We start from the raw sequence: 23,948 nt of genomic DNA, 5'->3' as shown, positions 1-23,948 counted from the left end.
GAAACTTGATCACCCAAGGTCTAATTCCTATACCCATGAGTTCTCTTTTATCATAACCAAAGAAAGTCACTTCTTTTATCGTCTTATTGTTCTGTTATTGCATTCTATTATTAGTAGTAGTTTAAAACCATCCAAATTATCGGTTGCACTTAGATTAAGTACGTACTTGCATTCTCGGTGCTTTGAAATCCCTTAGAATTGGTTCGACAATCTTTTATACTACATCATTTGTCTTACGAGCCTTGAAAACTCCTAACATCAATCGTGCCCTAGAAACAGGAAAAACGGCCGGACAATCACTCGTAGAGAGAGAAAAGAAACTGTCGCAGAAAATCGCCCACATTGTCGTCATTTCGCTATAGATATTATTTTATTTTCTATTAACTTCAAATCAGTCTGAATTCAGTCAAAAAAAGATTATCACATTTAATGTTTTTCTTTCATTTCACAGGGGGTTGTTATTTTATTTATTCTCTTTTACAAAATAAATTATACAATAATTAGTAATGTTATTACTTATTAGTACTTTACAATTACTACGCGATGTTTGTGTATTTTAAAGACGGATAACTTAGCACGCAGTGTCAGGACACAAACGTCTTTCGTCGTTCATATGGATCAACATCTCCCAGCGTGGTTTACAGGGTCAATACTCAGGGTCAATATGAGTATTTTAAATCTGTTTTTTGTTTGTCGAAGTGTATTTTAAATCTGTTAAATTATCATTTTTATTACTATATATTGTTTTACTTGATGTTGTATTTATTTTGCATCAATATTTATTGGTAGTATTTTTAGCCACTTTTAACTAAATAGTTTTATAATGTTTCTTAGAAAAACTTATTTTTGTTAATTTTGTCGACCCGCATCCACCAGGTATAAAATACATTCAACCGCAGTTTGAATTTTTCAAATCGCCCTACAATTAAACAGGGCGGCGTCTGCGGATAATGATTATTTTTCCCAGTCTTATTGTATATGGCACCGGTGGACCTAAAGATATCAATACAGGCCGTGGTCTGGGGTTGGGCCCATAAAGATCCGCAAAGGAGTAGGCTTGGACATATAAATCCATAAACTGGCGGGTCTGACCCATGAGGTTTGTGGGTGGGCGGTTCAAACCCGGTCAGGGGTTAGTGGGTTGACCGCAAAACATAGAGTTTCTTCATCGCTGTTGAGATTAGAATCTTACGATCCCATGAAGATGTGGCTGTTCAATTTCACTATGGTTTTCTATTTGAATCTTGATCTGAATCTTTCTATGGTTCCGCCGTTATTGTTCACTACATTTTTTTGTCACCTCTCATCAGTGGTACCGGCCCAGAGCCAGAGTTTTGTTGGACTGGAAGCACAACCAAAATTTTTTTTGCCAGTATAAATGAAAATAGAAAATGTACAACCTGGATATTGAAACACATAACCTCTTATGTGAAGAAGATTAGCGTTTTGCCGCTAGACTAAGTGAAAATTGAGTTATAAATTGGCCGAAAATATTTGTAAGCTTCCAACAGTCGGAAGCCCATGTTTCCTTCGCTTTCTTCCATGGTCGGCACTGTCATCAGTTTTTATCTACAAATTATTTGCAGCGAGAGCAAATCTCCAAAATAGCACATTTTTAAGTTTATGTAACAAAAATAGTCTTCAAAAACAAAATTGACCAAAATAGCATTTTATCTTTTAAAAAATTTAAATTTTTTTTATTTTACAAAATTTGAAATCTTATCCCAAAACTGCACTCCCCAACTCTAAACCCTAAAACCTAAACTCTAAACTCTAAACCCTAAATCCTAAACTCTAAACTCTAAATCCTAAACCCCACCCCTTAACTCTAAACCCTAAACCCTAAACCCCACCACTAAACTCTAAACCCTAAACCTTAAACCTTAAACCCTAAATTCTAAACCCTAAACCCTAAACCCTAAATATCCCAAAACTGCACTCCCCAACTCTAAACCCTAAAACCTAAACTCTAAACTCTAAACCCTAAATCCTAAACTCTAAACTCTAAATCCTAAACCCCACCCCTTAACTCTAAACCCTAAACCCTAAACCCCACCACTAAACTCTAAACCCTAAACCTTAAACCTTAAACCCTAAATTCTAAACCCTAAACCCTAAACCCTAAACCCTAAATCCTAAATCATAAACCTCACCCCTTAACTCTAAACTTTAATGTCTGAATTAATTTACCATTGGGGTATAAGTGTATATTTATCTCTTTTGATAAAACATTAAGTGCTATTTTGATCATTTTTATTCTTAAAAGATATATTTGTAACAAAAACTTTTTTAGTGCTATCCTACTCATTTTCTCTAACTGTGGATTGTAATACTTGTTACTCCGTTAAAATTAAAAGATTAACATGTCAAAGAACCCAAAAAAAACGATTCATAGAAAATCAAATGGTTAGTATTTTCAACTCGCAACTTACAGACTTTAATCCTTGGTGGTTAGAATTTTCATTTCTTTAATGTTTAGAAACTTTCTTATAGTCATCTTCATTTACCTTATAGTTTGTAGGTTTTAATTTTCGTTAAGAGTATAAAAGATATTACTCTCTCTAACTTTTAACGTAAAAGCTTGAATGCAAAAAATCACTTCGCAAATAATAGTATAATAAATGAATTTTTTTTACTTTGTTCAGTATTAATTTATTTTTCTACCGTATCTATAACACTTATTTTCTTATAATTTTTTTTGGTAAAAAATGGTAAAATAAAAAAGTGTTTTCACCTTTATGCCGGAAAACTTTTGCATTTGTTAAATAGTTCCTCCCAACATATCGAACCCGAGGAGCAGAAGGCTACAAGCAATTCTTTTACCACTGGGTCATCTCGACATTATTTATATTATTTTCTTAAATGTTTATATATTTATTTATTTATTCATTAATTTCTCAATTTTCTTCAAATTTATACTATATGACAATATTAAATGTATTTTCAATTATGTTTTGAAATGTTTATAAACTTTTATTGAATGCAAACTAAACCAACTAACTCTGTTTAAATTTAGTTAGAGTTTTATCAAAACTGAGTTAATCTAACCGAACTAAATCGGAACCTAACCCAAAGTTGAAAGGTAATGCACACTATAACCATAACATATAATCACAGGCATCATCTAATACGGAAAAGAAAGTTCGTTCATTAATTATAGATCACAAATTTTCGGAAATTTAGATGTTATCTACTTCATGCATTGACTTTGACTGGAGGAATAAAAAGAAAATAAGTTACATCCTTAGCATCATTGAAGAATTGACTAACCAACAATTCAGTCCCCATGATCACACAATTAATTCAAGTCACACGGTAATCTCTTTCAATTAATGATTGTACCCTTTGGAACTCACAACTCCCATTACATTGCACACAATTCCCTGTGGACATTAATTTTTCTTTCCAGAGACTATATATGCCTTCGTCAACACAGTCTCCTTTGTGTACTTTCTTCTAAACTAATCTGCTCTGGTTCTGCTAGTTATTTATCTTGAAATGGATCCTAAATTTCTTCAACCACTCGATTCTATGAAAATCGAAAACCAGTATGAAACGGATTCGTTGTTCGACATGCTAGAAAAGTAAGTTCGAAACCCTTGACTCGTTTCTTGCTATACAAGTAACCTCGTTTCTGAGTTTTTTTAATTGGATTTAAATCATTTTTCCCATCTGAAGGTTGCCTCCGCTAGAGTCTCTGTTAGATACCGAGTATCTAAGACCAGATCCAGGGTTGCATTTTGAGTATCAATACAATAGCTTTGAAGATTTCTTCGAGAACATTGAAGTGAATAACAACACAATATCATCTGATATTCTCATGTTAACTCAAGAACCTTACTTCTCAAGTGACTCCTCTTCACCATTGGTTGTCCAAAACAACCACTGTCCAAGTACCAACGAGAGACGTGAAAAGAAAGCCCCAAAGAAGAGGAACACTAGGGCAAAGAGACAGGACAAGTTGGAGTTGTCCGAGATCAGAAAGTACTTTGATAGACCAATAATGAAAGCGGCAAAAGAACTTAACGTTGGTCTTACGGTATTGAAGAAGCGTTGCAGAGAACTTGAAATCTTCCGGTGGCCTCACCGGAAGCTCAAGAGTCTTAACTCTCTCATTAGTAATCTCAAGGTAATAACGTTTGCTTATATGATTTCAATTGCATTTTAGGGTTTAATGCTTTTTTGATATTGAGATTTAATAGTTTTCATATTAAATAAGAACAACATCTAATACGTTTTTGGTGATAGGGTGTTGGAATGGATCAAGAAGTGAAGAATTTGGAGGAACATAGGGTTCTTATAGAGCAAGAACCTGATGCCGAGCTGACTGATGGGACAAAGAAGCTGAGGCAAGCTTGTTTCAAAGCCAAATACAAGAGAAAGAAATCACTTGCCAATGATGGTTACTATTGAATCTGTTTTAGAGTTTAATTTCTCCACAATTCTAATTCATGTTTTCATTTTATTTAGACTGGTGTTTTTTTTTTCTAGTGACCCAATTGGTCAAATCTAGGAAATCTAGAGTTTTTTCGGGTCAGAAGAATATCTAGGGATCATTCTTTTGGTATTTAGAGCCATTTACATGATGAACTAAAACGCGTTTATCAATTATTTTGTTGAATGAAATTAAGTTTGGTGAGTTGAATAAATTACGATCAAATTTACAAATGAAGTAATATAATGAATGTGTTGAAATTTGTGCTCCTTAATTAAACTGCCATTTCTAAACAACTTTGACAAAGATATCGAAGTACATTTTACCCAAACTGTCCATTATAAACAAAGATATCGAAATACATTTTACCCAAAAAAAGATATAGAAATAAACTTCTTTATAAATATATCAATATATAAAATAAAACTTCATTACACCTTTTTCAGAGGTGATATGCTGCTCTTTCACCGTTGGGTGAAAATTTTACTCTTTTATAAGAAAATGGTTAAATAATATATACAGTAGTATTTTAAAGCAAGAATATAGCTCTTTTATAATTTTATTGGTCAAGAATTCTTTGCCATTATCCCTACAATTTATTTATTTTTTAATTCAAAATTTTGATAATTCGATCATTTCACATTTTTTCCTTACTGCAAAAAATACATATTCCCCTAATTTTCATTGTGATTTATAATATAAGTTTTTTCATTAGCAGATTGTACATATTATTAAAGTAGTATATATATATAAACAAGAGACGACTAATTAATTAGTAGATCAACTATAAAGTTAGAAGAAATTTAAGAGAAATTCGATTTAAATAGTGGAATAATTAAATCCTTTACAGATTCTTTTGCTTACGCCTCCATGGAATCGCTTGCTTAAACCCTTCGTAAACCCTTTCCTGCATTTTTAAATATCGAATAATTGGGTTACTCGATTACTTCCTCCTCATACCAAAAACAAATCTTTTATAATTATTTATACGATTTTGACAATGAAAGATATTTTTTTGGTCGCAAGAATATAAATTATAATTAAAACTAATCTTTATAGCTGAGCTTAAATCAAAACTGAAAAAGGTTATTAATTTTGTGAAAAAGTATGTAACTTTTGAATATTTAATCAGCTGAAAAAAGCAAAACTTACCCAGAACTCTGACTTTGTTGCATGAGAGAGGTTAAAAAGGTTTCCTTTCCTTTTTAGTCTAAAAAGTTTCACTTTTGTGCCGCCGTCGCCGGAGAAGTCACTTCCACCTCCGGTCCAATCCCTCCGGCAATCACAGCCGCCGTCTCTAAAACGTGGAAAGTCAAATATACCCTCAGAGACATCTTTACATTTCCCGAAACTTCCCCATCTACTCGACCCAAACAATCTCTTCTCCTTCGCCGGCGCCGGTGCCGGAACACCTCTCAGCTTCCTGACTACATACGCCGATCTCGGAAGCGACAGCGAACGTCGACGCAAATCGTACGGACCGTCGAGAACAGTTGTCGGAGAAGGCTCGTTTGCCGCAAACGATTTACAAGACTCCCCGGGCAAAAGCAGTCTCGGAGGAAGGTCCAAGCTTCTCACGACTCCTCTTTTTTCTCCGGTATGTTTCGACCTCGGCGGTTTTCTAACGGAAGAACGAGCCTTTGGCTTTCCCGGAGCTTCTTCCCAAAGAAAAGGAACAGATCCGCCGATGTTAACGGGCGGTGTAGCTAGTCCCGGAGTTTCATATGGCATGTTCATTGGATATGAAAACAGAGGAAGCTTAGGCGTGGAACGGAACCGATCTTGATCTTTAGTGAAACCCATGTTTTGTGTTGTTGTAATGAAACCCAATAATGTTTTTTTTACGTTATATGAAATGGGTTGGGATTATATAGGCGAAAGAGAAAACCTTTTTTGGAATTGGATTCATTTGAACATGAAAAAGGAAAAGTTAAGGAGGATGTATAGTGGTAGAGAAGACACGAAGGAGAAGAAAAGAAAAATATATAAATGAACTGAATTTAGGAATAAATAAATGAAACGCTCCTCTCTTGTGCTTCTTCTTGTTCACGACAGATGGGATGATATTTTTTGTTTGGTTTATTATTGAAAACGACTTGTTAATTAAGTACCTTCACAATCACCAATATGATAATTTTGAAACTAAGAGTATAATTGATGATTAGGTTACACATTTTTTGGGCATTTCATCATAATCGCTACACATACTTTGTGTTTAGGCAATGTAGTCTTTTGTAACTTGTAATAAGAGAAAAAACATAGAAGATAATATTGTTGGGTGAGAATTAATAAAGGTAATCCTTGATGGACGTTGACGAGGACGTGTTGATGGACAAACGGTCAATTTGGTTTAGGGATTGAAAAAGTCAAAGGGAGCTCTTTGTTTGTTCAATCACTCTCTCTGTTTGTCGTTGCATCAGTTATGTTTGTGGTGACTTTTGTGAAGAAATGAGTGCTAAGACTAGGAGAATCATGCGAATCTCCTGCTCCTTCGCCTTCTCTTGCTTTCATCTTCCATGCACATACATATATATTGATGTACATTTACTTTATATATTATATTTATAAACCGCAAGTTATATGTCTGTTGGAATCTATCAAATGATATCTCACTTCTTCAAGTATTTCATTAGGAATTTAGGTCAAATTCAAATAGTAGGCACTATTTCGGTGAACAAAAAAACAGGCACTATTTCAAGAAATTAAACGGCAGTAACTTTTAAGCTACCGTAAACGACATTTAAGTTTTGAAATATATTTTTTTTGTTTACAAAACATACGATCTTGTATATATTTTTTTTTATCACACTTGCATTATTAGTCTCAATAAGCACAAGCAAAAACAAAATCTATATATCTAATTATATAAAAGAGAGTTTTGTTCTCTCTTCCTTAGGACACGTAGGAATTCACGTCGGAAATTTGAGCTATCTAGCGATGACACGTGTCCAAAAAAAGTTAAACTCATCGTTTCATTTATTCCCAAACGCGAAGGGCTTTGGTCGTTTAATGTGTTTGGGCTGGATAGACTTTAACATTGGCCCTTCTCTTGATCGAAAGTCCTCCTCTATGTAACTCCGCCGACCTGATCGCAGCTTCTCACCGTAGAAGAAACAGAGCCTGTTCAACTTACCCTCATGATAACTGGAGACGTTACGGAATGAAGCTCAATCGAAGGGTCGACTTTAACGCAATCATTAACAGTAGCTTGGAAAACCTATCATGAATTGTCGTTTGCATTACTTCCTTTCGGCTTCCTTTCGGTGAATCTTCAACTATAAAACGGTATGTTCTATCATCTCAAAATTATCAGTACAATCTTCTTCAACCACTGGCCGTGCTGCCGGCGTTTGAGACATGATTTCTGTTTTGTTTCTTTATTTTGTTAATATATTGCAGCCCACCACTCATGAAAGCCATCGTCCGAGGTTCACCGTCTGGAAACCTTCAAACATCTCTGATGAAGGTATGTTCTGTCCCGTTAAAATCATTAGTTAAATCTTCTCACTAGCTTATAAAAAGCTCAAAAAGTGTTCTTGAAAGATTCGTCAATAATCTTGACAACTTGGACATCATTGACCTGCTACAATCCTTGGATCCCTAGCTGAAGGTCTGATTCCTTAAAATTTCTGATTTTGTTTCTTACCCTCTGTCTAATGATCAACACCGTTTTAATACAATCTGATCAACCGATTCTACTTCCAACATCTTTTTATATGTGTTTTGATGATTTTAGCATTTAGTTGTTTATTTTTTTTTTCTGTAAACTTGGTCAATAGCATTTTCTTCTGCGTTCATAAGCTAAAGCTATGACCTCTTATGTGATTTATTTTTGTTTTGGCGTTTCTACGGTACTCTCTCTATTATTGTCTTTTGTATTTTAATCCGTTATAAATCCGAAGTATTGATGATTCTTGATCATATACCAAACCTGAATCTGTTAGCATAGTATGGTCTCCACAGTGAGATCAAATTTACTGATTAAGATAACTGGTTCTGTTGTTATTGTATCGTTGTTTGTGGTGTATCGATCAGTTTGATTGAATTGTTTTTTTTGTTGATAATATATCAAACTGACATCTGTTTGAATGGTCCTGATGGTGTGTAGTTGTCTCCAATGGAGTTGGGAGAAGATGAGACGGTTGTGATGTTGAGACTGAGAATAGCTGTAAATGAATTAGGATTCAACCAAATATGAGAGCAGTTCTTAGATTCAAGTCAAGTCTGAAGCGGAAACTTCTGTTAACCCAGGTAAATGCATTGGTATCTCTTTATGAAATCACCTAAAGTGCAAGCTGAAGATATGTTACAACTGAATTCACTCACTTTAAAATGCTCACTGCATTTCCAGATCTTAATAACAGATCCGATGATGAATATGTGTCCATGTATGAAGCTGATAGAGGTGTAATTGTAGGTTTTCCATTTTATGAAGGCGACTCAATTCATGGACAAGAGGAAGTATACAAATAGACTCACACCAGAAAGAACGAAGTATGTTCGTACACACAAACACTTACGAATGTATTCTATTGGGCATAGAGAAAACTTCAATATGTTTCCCGACTTACTTAAGAAAACTTCGCCATGGTTGGATTTACAGGTGAAGCGATCAAGAATTTCAGGTGACCATGGTTGGAAAAAATAGTTAATTATCGTTTTCTCCATGCTCTTTTTTTCATGGAAGAAAAGGACTTGGAGAAGGTCAAATTTGTGTCCTCTTCCACAACAATCACTTCTACACCATGATGAATGTTAGTCAGTTTTTTCTGTACCCTGTTTTTAAATATGATTTCATTATCTAAATTTATACACAACCATCAAAAAAGGTAAAATCTTTTTATGTATATCATTTGTAATGAGAAGTTTTGAATCCTATAACATTTTGAAGTTTTGATCATGTGGCTAAGTGTTGATGCTCACTGCAGGCTTTTACTGAATCACTTTGGTTTACCCCGAAAGTGAGGTAATAACTGGACTTTTTCAATGAGTGTTATTATCATTAAGCCTTACGCTACAGCTCAAACTCATCGAATATGCTTCTCTGTTTATAACTACTATACACTGTGCTCTTTGGTGTCTGAAGGAAATAAATCTGCTCTCAGGTATATATTTAAATATATGGTTTCCGTTGCCATTTAAAATAGAATTCATATTCTCAGTTTCTCTCACAAATGAGTCATTTGTGTTTGGTTCAACTTCATTTGCTTAAACCACCGTTGAGTCATGTGAACATGAATATGCATAAAGGAACATGGGTATGTAATCTTTCCCAATATTGTTATTTTATTTGAGTGTCCTCCATCATTTTTCAATTCATTATTGGCAATGACAATATTAACGGTTTGGTGAAACTCTGTGTGTGATATTGCAAGACTTTCAGCTTTGCACCAAAAGTCTATATTTCTGAAGTAAACTAACATGAAAGAAAACCGAGTAATGAACCAATATTTGGAAAAGGTATTTCGATAGACAATGATTGGGTTTTGACTATGATTGTTTTGATATCATATTATAAATTGTAAGCTTTTGATATGTTCATTTGCTAATTTGAAGGTTCATCGCAATTGGAACTCTAAAATGTCTGAGAGACCCTATATAGTTCCATCGTCAGGCTTCCCTTTTTTTTCAAGGTATAAGTATTTTCCCTATTATTGTTTTGAGTTCCACTCTCTTTTTATCCTATATATAGTAGCACATGGCAAACCTATGTGATAAGAATCTATCATTCTCAGAATTCAAAAAGTTTCCATATGGCGGAAGGGGTGTAACACTTATGAAGTTATTTGAGTACCCGAACCTATAATCACGTGGTCAGTCGTCAGCGTTTCAAGTTTCAACAGCACGGTAAACCTACTTTGGGTCAGCTTACGTTCCATTACATGCCAGTTAAGTTCAAGTGAGTTACTCGTCATTGACTGGGGAAAGTTGTATCTTTCTTTGAGCAAGAGTGAGCTTGCGTTCCATTCGTCTCTCATGTTAGTTATGGAGATTCTGAAATGGAGTGAGGAGAGAACAAACATTTGCGTGAGTTATACTGTGTACATCACTGATTCAAGTTCATCTCAAATCAATGTATTAACATTAAAAACAAGTCTAATGTACATAGTGACCACTATCTAGAGTAGAGATTCCTACACATTGGTTTTAATTGATTGACATTCAGTTCAGAGCATTCATCTTTTTTTTTAACTTGACCATCGCAGTTCTTCGCATCGAAACCATGACTTGAACTCCTCTAACCACCGGCTGTTCTATAATGAATGCTCATATTAAAATATTAACAATTCTGTCTCTGGTGGGATCACGGGACAATATTCACTGCCTCACTTCACCAGAAATCTAATGTTCCTCCAATCTGTGAAACAAAACAACCCATCCTTCGTAAGTACTCCTCTTGAGCAGCATGCATAACTAAGAAAATGTTTATTTTTTTCTGCAACATTAATTATCTACTTAATTAACTTCATTTGGTATCTAAATGTCTTTTTAAAACAAATGTCTCCTAATTTGACATGTAGATACTGTATGTTCTGAACCCAGTGTTGTCCAAGGTTGAACCTCACAAGAAGAGTAAGAAAATTTGAGGAAGTCATAAGAGGAGATAAACTAATACCACCACATTAAGCAACAACTTGCGAACAAACGTTTTTCATTTCTGTTAAAAAAAGATTTTTAAATCAAAATAATATATGAAGTTTAACAAAAACAATAAATAATATTTAATGGTAGAAGTTATATTAATTATGAATATCTATTGAGAGTATCTTGATTATCGTTTTAATTTTTAATCTAGAATAATATTTTAAACAAAGTTAGATTGTAAGATATTCTTTTGCTTATAATTAACATATATTAAATTATAATAATCTTTATAATAATATGTAGTGTTTCTCATAATTTGCAATAGCATAATTAACCAGACAAAAAAATTATAATAATCTTTATAGAAGTTGTAGTGTATTTAACGAGAGTATTTAACTCATACAACATTCTTTTACAAAAGTTGTTTTAAATATTTGTATGAATTGTTTTTAGATAAGAGATATGATTTAATTTTAATTAAAACAAGCTATACTTATCTCGATTATATAAAATATTTTAAGCACAATAAAATACATTACAAAAATTAAATAAGAAAATATATATAAAACATAAAATAAATGATAAAACTAACCAATTGAAATATATAATTCGCGCATAGCGCGGACCGACTCTAGCACGTAAATATATAGATATTTATACAATTCATTGATATATAATACTTTCAAAATCTCATATATATTTTATCAAAAATCATTAAACACAAATTCCTTTAAACGATACTATGGTTTTGTAGTTTTCAGATTACATTGCCAAAAATTGACCGTCTTATTAACATATTATTCATAGCTATATGTTCCTAATCGATGTTTCCAATTATGTTTATTTCATCCCATATTCAGATATAAATAAAGATATATTAATATATTACTTTTTAAGGATTCACATGTTTGTGAATTCTATTGCTTATAGATAGAAAATTATATTATTATTCGCTTTTATTTCTGAGTAAACAATTAAAATTATATTATTCTATTCGGGAAAACAAAACAAAAAAAAGAGAAAATCCATAATATTGGTTATTATCAAATTGTAACAAAAATCAAACATATATCAAACTCGCATACGTGCCTTCCTCTAACAAATATAAAATTATGAAACATAAAAACAACCAATGCTTATTCCATAATCTTAAAACAAGCAATGTTTATTATACATATACTTTAGCTTTGGAATTATTTTATAATTTATATTCCACCCGTAGGACAGGCCGACCCTAGTATATATATATGTTTGCTTATCTCCTATGCTGCCACCTAGGATGCCACGTCAGAAAGTCATGCGTTCTGGAGCTGACACGTGTTCAGATAAGTAAAATTCTGCGTTTCATTTAATCGAGTTATGTTTCGTTTGTTCACATGTTAATGGGCTTCTAAACATTTAATTGGCCCAACGGAGAGAGGTTGTCTTCCCCGATGGCGTGACCAAAAATTAAGGCTCGTGTCCTCTTCGATCTACACCAGCTATGGAGGAGATATAATGAATTGAGTGAATCAAATCGACGTGAAAAACCTCTGTGCCAAGCTTTAATTGCGTCTTTTCGTCTTCTGTTGTAATCTTCCAAAGCGTTATGTAACAACCTTCATAAATGCTTCTATGATTTCTCATTCATTGTATCTCGCTTTATCTTTTTTTCCTAGCAATGAATCTCCACCTATAAAAAGGTAAAGCTTCATCTCTTGAAAATCATCCTCACAAATCCAATAGCATTCGATATTTTCTCATTATAATAGTTAACTCCTCTGTTCGACTTGCTGATCTGAATTATGGGTTGTTCTTCCACCTTAGAGGTGATGTTGCTCAGTTTCTGGGAAATTGACATGATTTTTATTGATTCTAAGATATTTTGTTTTTAAAACATATCTTAGTATTGAAATAATTTGTCTTTACGAAGAAGGTTGTATACTCTCAATTTTTTTTTGAAAAATTGTATCCTAATGAGGGACTCTTTGATAACAACAAAGTATCTTTACGAAGTCAAAAATAGAAGGACATATATATCCCTCAGTTATGTCATCGATATGGTAAATGTGCTGAAGGAACCACGTCAGAGGAAGATGTTGTCTTGAGAGAAAGTTCAAAAAAAAAATATGGCATGAAAAAGTATAAAAGTTTCCCGTTTCCTAAATCTGAGGAACATGTCCTCATGAACCAAAGTGGTCATCAGAAGAGTTAAAAGTTTTTTTCTGGTTTCTTAATCTGAGATGTGTTATTTGTTTTGGTTTTTGGAACTGTACAATGTTATATCTTATGTGGAAGGGGAAAAATAAATACTATGGAACTAAAGTAACTATAAATGTGTGGGAGCCAAAGATACAGCAGTAGCAGTACGAGTTCACCTTCTCGGAGATATGGCTTCTCAGTGACTTATTCAGAAAGTATCTTTTGGTTGGCAGGTACACTCAGTTAACTTCTAGGGAGCGTGAATTTGATTTTCATTATATTTTCTGTATAATGATTTGTATGTTTTATTACAGATTAGCCGGATTTATATGGTGACAAACTGACAACAATACAAAGGCTCTTTACTTACTGGACTGTAGTTTCTTTAGAAAAAAAAATTATGTTAATGTTTTTAAAAATTTGAAGCTTCTTAAAATAAATATAGTATTATTTGTATAAACTTTATATTTTTACTATGTCAAATTGAAATAGAAATAATAAGAATATTTCTATTATTACATTTTCTTAATTATTTTTGTTAATATTGTATTATTTAACGATAGAGAATAATGAAAATTGTTGTCATTTTAATTCAAATCAAAAATATTTATTAACAATAACAATATGATCTCAGAATTATTTTCATTATTTTTTGTTTATAATATTATTTTCAATACATAATAATTTTAAATGTTTCATAAGTTAATATAAATTCATGTAAAATAATTTTTATAATAACTTCCCGCCCGTAGCGCGGACCGATCCTAGTACCTTATAAACCGGAGGTTGAACCAATACCACAACTTAAATGATTAATGATCAATATCACACTTGCATTTTAGTTCAAAAAAAATTATATATCACACTTGCATTTTCATAAGAAAAAAAAAGTAGAGACAATACAATAATTTAGACTTTAAAAATGATTTTTTATTTATTTTTACAAATGAATTTACATTGTGTGTTTTACCATAAATTGTATACATTATTTTGTGTAAAATAATCTCATGTACTATGTGCTATGAGTTTTGCTTTTCAATATCTAAATTAAAAGACGGATATGTTTATTTTTCTTCTTTAAACCAAATAAAAATTGGTTGGTTTCTTTTCAATAGCTAACTGGTTTGCTTCTTAACAAAGATGACTCAATGAAGGTCAAAACTCATTTGTGTGAATTAAATTTAAGGTCAAATCTTATAGTTTTCACGGAATTTGCGATGCTTACACATTGTTATCAAGATTACAAGTCAAATATATACTACTACTATATAATTAATAGGTATAATCATTATATATGTATATGCATATTCTGGAAGTAAAAATGACAGGAGTCTCATGTGTTAATTAGTGGAATATCTTTTTTTTTTTGCATTTCAAGTTTTATTTGGACACGGGATTATATTTTTAGATCGGGTGTATGTCAAAACTTTTAGTGAAAACAATAAAACAAAGTGGGTTGCGTATAATATAGCTAAAACATTTTAATTAGTTTTTTTAATTAGTTAGTATCAGAAAGTATTTAGTGACATATAAAGAGAATTAGATCACGATGACCAGAGAATAGACTCATCCCAGAGGGTTGATTATTGTAGTATAAGTGGCAAGTTCTATCCAACGTTGTGCATGACCGAAATTAGTAGTTCTGCTTCGGATTTTCCGTTGTTAGCAGAAAAATAATCAGAAGCAAGTCATGTTGATAAATGGTATAAGTTGAGGATAACTGCTCTGTATTAAACATGTTTAGGTTATGAGAATTGAGAGTCCACTCACGTTAGTCAAATGTTACTTTCTTCTCTCAAACTTTTATACAAGGTAATACGAAACAGAACATGGAATTATAGAGATAACCATAAGGAAGACCTTTTTATCTTTTGTCACTTGGGGCCTATTTCATTTTTATAATAAAGCAATTTGGTTGCGTTTACGAAACGTGCAGTGTTCAAATAAATAAAGTCTCGAGAAAATATGTATTGCTATCCGAACCAAAAGTACAACTTTTAAAAGTCATTTTGATTTTTCTTTTGATAAACTAGGATACCTGAACCTAAAGCAAACAATTTTTTTTTTAATTGTAAATTTGGACACAAATATTTATATATATAGTTCTCCTTTGTTATATGTTACCTCAACGTTTATGAGTTCTTAATAAATTTAATTGAAAACAAAACAAAATGATTGACTGTTATCTCAATATTGCTAGAATAAGAGTTCCACTATGGCACCTTATTGGATACAAATGATGCTATTATTGTTCTTCCGTTGATCAAGGATTTGGATTTTTGAAATGTATTGTGTCGATCTGATCAAAGAGGTTTAATTTCCTTTTAAATGAACGATTTGAAGTTCTATATATCCCCTATATATTAATCATGAAGCATTACAACATGTTTTTGTAGCTATGTGTCATCATTAGGATGATTCTTAGAATCCTCATAAAAATAAATTGGTCCATATAAATATATTATATTTTTATTAAATTAACTATCAAATTGATTAGTAGTGTACAAAAGAATATTCTCAATTCTTTTCTTAAATAAAAACTACGGAATTACCTAACATGATTAACATATATATAACAATTAATGATTATGAATAATACATATTTGATAACATTTTTTGTATCTTCTATCTTTTTGTTCAATTTTATATTATTAAAAGAAATTAAAAAATCACATTAAGCATATAATAAAATAATTTTGATTTTTTCTTACATGTTATATTTTGAATTTTTTAAAACGACTATAAATTACTAAAATAGTAAAAGTCTCACATTGAAAATTTTGTGATCAATGGTTTAATTTTTTTTTTGTGTAAGCAAGATACAAGTTATCATAAATCGTATGAACATGAAGTCTCATTAATAAATATTCATATTATATATATTAATATCATTTATATTAAATTATATATTATATAAAAATATAAAAATATTTTAATTTCAAAATTTTCAATGAAAAATTATTGAGATCTTAGTATTTTAATTTTGAAATTTCTATTGAAAATCTCACATTAAAATTTTTGTGATTATCAGTTAAAATTTTTGTTATAGCAAATATACATATATTAATAAAATGATATGAGTACGAAGTATCAATAGTAAATATTTATATTAAAATATACTATATATATCTATGTCAATGTCACTAAAATTTAATTATATACCATATAAAGTAAATAAAATTATTATTTTTATATATTTACCAAAAACATGATTGTAAACAAACAAAAGATATTGGTTTTGATTTATGTGTTTACTCTAATGTATATACTTTTATGTATACAAATTATTTTTAATAGGTGTTTTCTAATATGTTATTTGATCCTGACAATCTCATAAATACACTTCTTCAAATCGAAGTGATTTTTAATTTTGGAAGCACTATATACAGTAAAATCTCTATAAATTAATAATGTTGGGACTGTAGTATTTTATTAATTTATAGAGTTATTAATTTAAAAAAATTTCTTTTTACATTTTTTTATTTTAAGATATATTTTTATCAAAAATTAGAGAAATATTTGATATTATTGTATATACATTAATTTTTTTTTGAAATTCGACATTTTTATTGGTTTTATTATACTATTTGGTGTATGTAAAATATGTTTCATAGAATTTAAATACGGTTTTAGATATAATTTTACTAGATATCATTAAAATATATTTTGTGTTAAGAAAATATATAAATAATTCTGTTGTGAATATAAAACAAACATTATAATAGTTTATTCATACTTATATAAAATGTGTATACATATAAATTATTAATTTATACTTTTAATGGGACCAAATATTTGCATAGGATTTTCTAAAAATTTATTATATTATTATTTTATCGATTTGTGTCATATTTTGAACCGGCCCAATTTGAGACTGAAGAAATTTATTAATTTATAATGTTTATTAATTTATCGAGTATTAATTTATTGAGTTTCTACTATGTGTATATATATATACATATATATTATTTCATTTAGAATAAATAATTTAGTTTTTTTATTCCTTACAATATTTTAATGAAATATTCCAATCACCTCCTTTTGAGTTTGTTTGAAGAATGCGAGATTTGGTCATTCGTCTAATATTTGTTTCTCCCTAATACCCTATCTAGCTATTATAATGAGAGATTTGAACTATTTATTATATGTTTTTCTGGTTTATCATTTAATAAATCAAACAGTTCTTATTTTATACATAGTTTACATATACTAGAATGATAAAGTATTATATTTTTTTTATCGATATACTCTTAAGTAACTAAACCTCAAATGCATAGGTTAATAAAATAAATAATTTGTTTTGTTATTCTAGAATTAAATGATTTTTAGACCAAACATGTGAATATATACTAGATAGACATTTATATTTCGAGTCTGTACTTATATTATATAGCAGCTTCATATATTATATTTGAACACTAACATGTGAATAGAGTTTGCCGCTGATTTTCTTCAAAAATTTGATTCTTAGATATGTATCTGGAGTGGAATTAATTTTTACAGATGTTTATTTTTAAAATTGACACTTATGTAATTCACCGAATTCACATAAGAAGTTAAAAAATAAAAAAAACTCATATCATTGAAACAGAAACTAGAACGAAAGCACAATTTTATAGATGTAGAAATGAAATCACTTATGGAGAGTCAATAGTAAACAAATCGAGAGTAGAAAACCTAATCCCCTTTTGTAATTTTACAATCAATGTTGCGTTTTGGTGATTTGTATCAGCCTCGAAATTAAATTTCCTTTAGTGCATTCGAAGCCTTAAAAATAATTAAAATGAATTGTAATATGTTAACTCTTCAACAACGATGATACATTTAAGATACCATTTAAGACATTTGTATACGTCATTTTACAATCGATAAATATTGTAGTGTTAAAACCATTTAATAAACATACATTAGTATTAAAAACTCACTTCACGCATGCACACAGGTTATCATCTAGATTTTTTATAGTATATAATATTATTGGATTTTTGTTAAATTTTTTTTTTTGTTAAAGGGTTTGATTTTTGTTAATCTCAAGACTCAACTACCAAACATTGTTGATAGAATGTTTGAAGCTTTTACAAAATGACAAGAGGGCAAAGCAAAAACAACAGATGCAAATACTTTTTATTATCACTTCCAAAAGTGAATACATCCAATTTAAGCCCCATCCTCTCCTTAGCCCACTCTCTAATCCTTTTAATCTTTCTTTTTTTTTTTTTGGTCAAATAATCCTTTTAATCTTTCTCTCTTTATAATTTTATCTTGTGCTACTTTTTTTTTATATAGTTTGCTTTTCAATTAGCTAACCGATACCAAGCCGAACCGGAGTGTCTCTCCTTTTGTTGCAGTAGAACCTACATTTTGAGTAATGCATGATTTAGACAAGTAAGGAACTAAGAGAAACCTTTATTATATGAAGCAAACCATTGCAAGAGATTAAATAATTCATTTCTTTGAAGATTTTTTTTATTCATATAACTAGATTTTCTTTTAAAAAAACTCAGTAATAATGATTTTACTATATGATGTAAAGAACATACAAGTTTATCGAAATGGAGAATGTTTCTTCCTACATCTTTACGGAGACTAAAGCTAAAAAACGATTAAAAATAAGTGAATTTCTATATACAAACAAAACCTAAAAGGCTTCTCATTAACCGTAAGAAGAGCTGAAGTGGAATTGTAAAAAAGATTTACATGTAGTGTAGTAGGTACTCATAGTCGTTGAACGCCGTCTTCCCGTCGCTTCAAATGTATCATTCCCTCACGAGCTAGTGTCCCTCCAAGATCACCTATGATTCGAGATATCCTAACCTCAAGCCCTCTCTGCACTTCCTGAAACAGACTTCTAATGCTTTCTGCAAAACGTTCTGGATCAAAGCTGCTACTGGCAGAGGATGATTCAGTAGTGATGAAGCCTACTAGAACCTCTACAAACCCGGAAGTGATCTTGGACTGGATCTCCATTAGTTTCTGTCCTGTTGCCACTATGTATCTTTGCAGCTGAAATGTCTCATCTAAGAAATGCTCTAGTGATGTCTTTCCTGTGTCGTTCACATGCTACATATAATGAAAAGAATCAGTTAATGTTAACAGAGGCACTAATGTAATTGATATGAGGAAAAATGATTTGCTTACCATTTTTTCGCAGATACCATCAATCTTCTCTTGAAGTGATTGATACCTAGTGACTTGTTTGTTGAGCAGTGTAATGAGCAATAACAAAGCCCTTTTCCCGGTATCACTGCTGCTGATCTTGTCAATCTCTTGGCTCTCTTGTTTGCCGATGTATCTTTCAAGCATCATCAGCTGTTGTCTCAGCCTTTTGATCTTGAACGAGACTCCAAGAGCATGAAGATCCATTCTCCAAGGTGGATTGTTTGTGCTTGATGGCTGGCTCTCACTCTCCTCCTTACCATCTGCTTTTCCATTCTCTGTTAAGAGAGTGTCCTTTTCAGATTCTTCTTCAGCATCAGATTGAGCAGCTTTCAAAGTTAAATGTCTCAGTTCATCAGGAGAATATGATTCCCTTCCTTTCTCCGTCGCATGTTCCTTAGAACCTTCCTTTGGTCCAAATACTCTTTCTTGCACTTGTAGTTCTTCTGCTTTTGTGTTCTTTCTTCTATAACTCGTGTTGTTCTTGTGGGACATGAAGCTTTTTAGCTGTGTCTTGAAATGTTGTTTCCTCATAGCAACAGATTCTTCCACTTTTGTGTTGTTGTGTCTCGACTGTGACATTTCTTGGCTCTGTCCTTCTATACAAGATCTCAACCGGTTTGATTCTAACTCAGAGTTCATCAGATGCAAACACAAAGCTTCAATCTTTTCATGCTCTGGCAAAACCCCTATCTCTATCTCTTGCTTCTTCCCTATCACTCTTATACAAAAATCTTCTTCACCAAAACTCATGTTCTCACGCTTCCTTGCAACTCCATTGGCTCCTTCAAAATGCACCACTCCATTACCAAGTTCACTGAAATCATCATTAGAGTAGGAACCCATGATCTCTGGGACGACATTAGGATCTTTATTCCATTCCACATGTTCATCAATGTGAGTAATGGAACCAACACTGTTGGTTTTAGTAGGCTTACTTGTGGTTTCGAAAGCAAACATGCTTCTTAGTGACCGTCTTGACTTTGAGTTTGATCTCCAACTCTTTGCTTCATCTTCATCTTGCTTCATTTTAGCCTCCATAAGCAATGTATGCATCTCGGCTATATCCAGTTTTGACTTCTTCAACAAAGCCGCCAATATTCGATCTTTTGCTTCCAAATCTTTTCTCATCTTGACCATTTCTAAAGACAAGTCTTCAACTTCATGTCTTTTAGCATCGATTTGCTTATTCGCACGACTCAGTTCAGCTTCAAGTTGTCTCTGGCTAGAAGCAAGCTCGAGGAATGTCTTCTTTTGCCTCCATAGCTCAGAGGAATGTTCTTTCACATCTCTCTCTTTCATTTCCCTCAATTCTTGAACTTCTTTCTCTGACTTGACCAGCTTCTCCTCTACCTCTTGGCGTTTAAGCTTCTCTTCTTCAATTTCTTTATCTTTGGATTGCACTAAACCATCCTTTTCTTTTAGTCTTTCTTGCAACTCAGATAAGCTTGTTCTCTTCCTCTTCTCCATGTTCCTTAGCTCCCTCATCAGAGCTTCAACCTGCAGCCTTAGTCTGTATTTCTCCTTTAACCAGTTCTGTTTTTGAGACGCGATTATGCTAATTACCTTCTCGTTAGCTTTTGCATCTTGGTTTCTCAGTTTCTTCAGCTCTGTAATCTCACTGTTGGCATCCTCTAGCCTCTGAAGAAGATTACCCTTCTCTTCATCAAAGATTCTCCTAATCAGCAAAGCGAATAGCATCATTTTGTTCTTCATCTCACAACACTGTTTCTCATCTCCCATGGACATGGTTGTTGCTCTTTAATAAAAAAACAAAAGAGCAACAACACAAAACCAAGCTCTGTAATCTCTGTAGATATGACTAAATCTGAATCTCAAGATGCATTTTCCCTTTTATCATCCATCTGTCAGGATAAGAAAACAGAAAAAAAAACTCCTATCAGAGCAACTTTTGATAAAAATGAATGTGAAAATTAGATTCAAAAGCAAAGAATCAGAAGAACATCAAATGCAAGAACCAAAAAGGATTCAAAATGAAACCAAAAGAAAGAAGAACATAACCATAGAAGAAGATGACCGAGATCTTAAGCAAAGGTTGAGTGAAACTGCAAAGTCTTAGCACAAGGAAAAACAGGGAAGAACATGTGGTAAGGCATGTTCTATTGTTGGGGTGGGAGTTACATAAGCTTTTTATTCTTCTTTTCCAGATAGTAATGGCAGAGGAATAAAGTTAGGTAAATAAAATAAAATATCTGACACACATGTAAAAGAAACACTGTCAAAAGAATCATGTAATGTAAGATCATCCTTACAGATAGATAAAGGCAAGAAAAATGTATGCTTCTCCTGGTTTTCTGTTAACACAAGGTCCCTAGATGTGTCCCCACCTGCTCTTTATAATTTTTGTTTTTGACATTTCATTTCAATAACGATTGGTTGGTATGGAAAGCAAAACCAAACTACATATTCATTCTTCTTCAATAGTCACCATTAATAACTGAGATTACTTAACTAGGTTTTTGTAGTAAGATCCATCTCATTAGAAATTATTTCCAAAGATTCACCCTATTTTTTACTCTAAAATAAAATAACTCTACAACAGAGTTGTGATATATTCCAAAAGTACTTTATTTTAGAATGGAAAAGAGAACGAAGAACAAAAAACAACAACTTATTTTATATATAAAATAAACCTATTTTTTATTATATTATAGAGTAAAAAATAGAGTACCATTAGACATTTGTGCTCTAAACTCTATTTTAAATAAAAAATAGAGTGAAGTTAGAAATCACTGAACCTAAAAAATCGGAGTCTCAACCGTGAAAAACTTTTTAATCTTAAAAGTTACAAAGGGTTCAGAGATAGAAAAGTCTGTTGTATATTTTGCTTATGTAAATACTGTTTCTCCGACATAAATACTCATCACCATCATCAACAAAGCTGGTATGAATTGATGGATGATTTAGAACTAAAAAGACTTTTACACCACAAATGTTTTTAGAGATATCTAAAAGTGGACCAAGTAAATGCAATCATTCCATTTCACTATCAATAATAACACTTTTTAGAGTTTTTGTAATTTACATAAGAAATAAATCCTTAATTTTCCAGCTTTTTCTTATAATGGGCCTTTGTTGACGCATTATTGCAAACACTTGAGAACTATATCATACACAGCACATGTAAAAGAAACCATCAATTTTTTTTTTAATGTATCCTAACACTTACTATTTTCATCCCAATGAAATAGTGAAATACAAAGGAATTTCCAGATACAGACATACATCAAAATCCAAATGCATTATTTTCCAAAATGAAATCGAGATTGAGAATCTCCAATAGAGATGTGACAGAGACAAATCAACTAGTTAAGATTGATATTCAGACGGAGAAAGAGATTTAAAGTAGTGTAAGGATTAAGATTGAAGTACCTGTAAATTAAAGTGTTGAATCAGAGAAGAAGGTTTCGTGAGAAAGAAAGGCATTGTTTAGATAGGCTTCTTTCTTGGGATCTTTCTTCGAGAATCAATCAAGCTTTTTCCCCCTTTTGATGAAATCTGTAAAGCTGGGAACTTTGTTTGCTGGAAAAAAAAAATGATGGTATCGAATTTGAAGTAAACCATTTTATAGCCAAAAAATAAATAAAAGTAAAACGAAGGGAAAATCTCCAAAATAACATTTTTCTAAGTTTATATCACCAAAATAGCACTCAAAAACTAAAATGACCAAAATAGCACCTTTATAAGTTTATCCTTTAAAAATTTTTATTTTTTTTATTTTTCAAAATTTGAAATCTTATTCCCAAAACCTCATTTCTCAACTCTAAACCCTAAACCCTAAACTCTAAACCCTAAACTCTAAACTCTAAACCATAAACCCTAAACTTTAAACCCTAAACCCTAAACCCTAAAATTTAAACCCTAAACTCTAAACCCTAAACCCTAAACTCTAAATCCTAAACCCCACCCTTTAACTGTAAACCCTAAGTTTGTGACTTTTGATAAAACATTAAGTGTTATTTTTGTGACTTTTGACCTTGAATGCTAGTTTGGGAACAAAAACTTGATTTAGTGCTATTTTTGTCCTTTTCTCTAAAACCAAACATATATATATATATACATTAATTTTATTGGCCGTCGATGTTTTAGATCGTGCGGCAAGAAACCAATTACTTACGGGTTTACGCTACACCCACTCGCACTAGATATTAGAGGTAGAGGCCATGTTCGTTTACTCACCTAGATGATCCATCTGGTGAAGATGCAAATCGATGTTCGTTTTGTGCATTATAATGCTACATCCAGATGGATCAACCAGCTGAATTTTTAAAAACTCATATCATATTCTCACCCAAATGAATGTTAGTCTTGATGGTGCATCTGGATGCAGATGCATCTAGTTCAGTCCAAAATGATAAATGACAAAAATGACTTTTTAAAATCAAAATATTATTTTCAAGAGAAAAAGACAAAAATAGCACTAAATCAATTTTTTGTTCCCAAACTAGCACTCAATGTCAAAAGTCACAAAAATAGCACTTAATGTTTTATCAAAAGTCACAAACTTAGGATTTAGAGTTAAAGGGTGGGGTTTAGGATTTAGGGTTTAGGGTTTAGAGTTTAGGGTTTA

General features: G+C 31.7%; 3 protein-coding genes and 2 long non-coding RNA genes across 6 annotated transcripts; 3 read left to right on the top strand and 2 right to left on the bottom strand.

Moving 5' to 3' along the window:
- Window positions 1-3,498: 3,498 nt before the first annotated feature.
- On the top strand, window positions 3,499-4,575 carry LOC106317594 (protein RKD4). The gene is made up of 3 exons (XM_013755383.1): window positions 3,499-3,584; window positions 3,679-4,129; window positions 4,249-4,575. Exons 1-3 carry the CDS (start codon window positions 3,499-3,501, stop codon window positions 4,411-4,413), a joined length of 702 nt encoding a protein of 233 aa, XP_013610837.1. The 3' UTR covers window positions 4,414-4,575.
- Window positions 4,576-5,112: 537 nt separating this feature from the next.
- On the bottom strand, window positions 5,113-6,403 carry LOC106316436 (uncharacterized protein At4g00950). Its single transcript, XM_013754326.1, has 2 exons — window positions 5,588-6,403; window positions 5,113-5,342 (listed from the first exon to the last, which is right to left on the bottom strand). The coding sequence occupies exons 1-2, from the start codon at window positions 6,236-6,238 to the stop codon at window positions 5,280-5,282; spliced, it is 714 nt and encodes a 237-aa protein (XP_013609780.1). The 5' UTR covers window positions 6,239-6,403; the 3' UTR covers window positions 5,113-5,279.
- A 1,057-nt stretch (window positions 6,404-7,460) lies between these two features.
- Window positions 7,461-9,450, top strand: LOC106316822. Its single transcript, XR_001264985.1, has 6 exons — window positions 7,461-7,720; window positions 7,835-7,901; window positions 8,544-8,686; window positions 8,853-8,929; window positions 9,039-9,189; window positions 9,364-9,450. It is a non-coding gene; the product is annotated as an uncharacterized LOC106316822 (long non-coding RNA).
- Window positions 9,451-9,532: 82 nt separating this feature from the next.
- LOC106317014 lies at window positions 9,533-10,526 on the top strand. Its single transcript, XR_001265032.1, has 3 exons — window positions 9,533-9,895; window positions 9,992-10,068; window positions 10,171-10,526. It is a non-coding gene; the product is annotated as an uncharacterized LOC106317014 (long non-coding RNA).
- Window positions 10,527-18,696: 8,170 nt separating this feature from the next.
- LOC106319250 (golgin subfamily A member 6-like protein 22) lies at window positions 18,697-22,901 on the bottom strand. Of its 2 annotated transcripts, none has more exons than XM_013757527.1 (3): window positions 22,751-22,901; window positions 19,340-21,222; window positions 18,697-19,261 (listed from the first exon to the last, which is right to left on the bottom strand). In XM_013757527.1, the coding sequence occupies exons 2-3, from the start codon at window positions 21,104-21,106 to the stop codon at window positions 18,917-18,919; spliced, it is 2,112 nt and encodes a 703-aa protein (XP_013612981.1). In that variant the 5' UTR covers window positions 21,107-21,222; window positions 22,751-22,901; the 3' UTR covers window positions 18,697-18,916. The 2 variants fall into 2 exon arrangements, with proteins under 2 accessions (XP_013612981.1, XP_013612980.1); XM_013757526.1 differs by lacking the exon at window positions 22,751-22,901 and adding an exon at window positions 21,380-21,576.
- Window positions 22,902-23,948: the final 1,047 nt, after the last annotated feature.

The sequence above is a fragment of the Brassica oleracea genome, chromosome C9, assembly GCF_000695525.1.
Source record: "Brassica oleracea var. oleracea cultivar TO1000 chromosome C9, BOL, whole genome shotgun sequence".
Classification (NCBI taxonomy): domain Eukaryota; kingdom Viridiplantae; phylum Streptophyta; class Magnoliopsida; order Brassicales; family Brassicaceae; genus Brassica; species Brassica oleracea.
The sequence above is the reverse complement of the archived record's forward strand: the minus strand, read 5'-3'. Positions and strand labels throughout refer to the sequence as shown.

Excerpts from the sequence above, each read along its gene's own strand:
- LOC106317594 (XM_013755383.1), top strand. The coding sequence starts at position 3,499 with ATGGATCCTAAATTTCTTCAACCACTCGATTCTATGAAAATCGAAAAC. Across the intron at positions 3,585-3,678 it reads TTGTTCGACATGCTAGAAAA|GTTGCCTCCGCTAGAGTCTC; the intron begins GTAAGTTCGAAA and ends TCCCATCTGAAG. Across the intron at positions 4,130-4,248 it reads CTCTCATTAGTAATCTCAAG|GGTGTTGGAATGGATCAAGA; the intron begins GTAATAACGTTT and ends TTTTGGTGATAG.
- LOC106316436 (XM_013754326.1), bottom strand. The coding sequence starts at position 6,238 with ATGGGTTTCACTAAAGATCAAGATCGGTTCCGTTCCACGCCTAAGCTT. Across the intron at positions 5,343-5,587 it reads CAACAAAGTCAGAGTTCTGG|GAAAGGGTTTACGAAGGGTT; the intron begins GTAAGTTTTGCT and ends TTAAAAATGCAG.
- LOC106319250 (XM_013757527.1), bottom strand. The coding sequence starts at position 21,106 with ATGTCCATGGGAGATGAGAAACAGTGTTGTGAGATGAAGAACAAAATG. Across the intron at positions 19,262-19,339 it reads ATGGTATCTGCGAAAAAATG|CATGTGAACGACACAGGAAA; the intron begins GTAAGCAAATCA and ends CATTATATGTAG.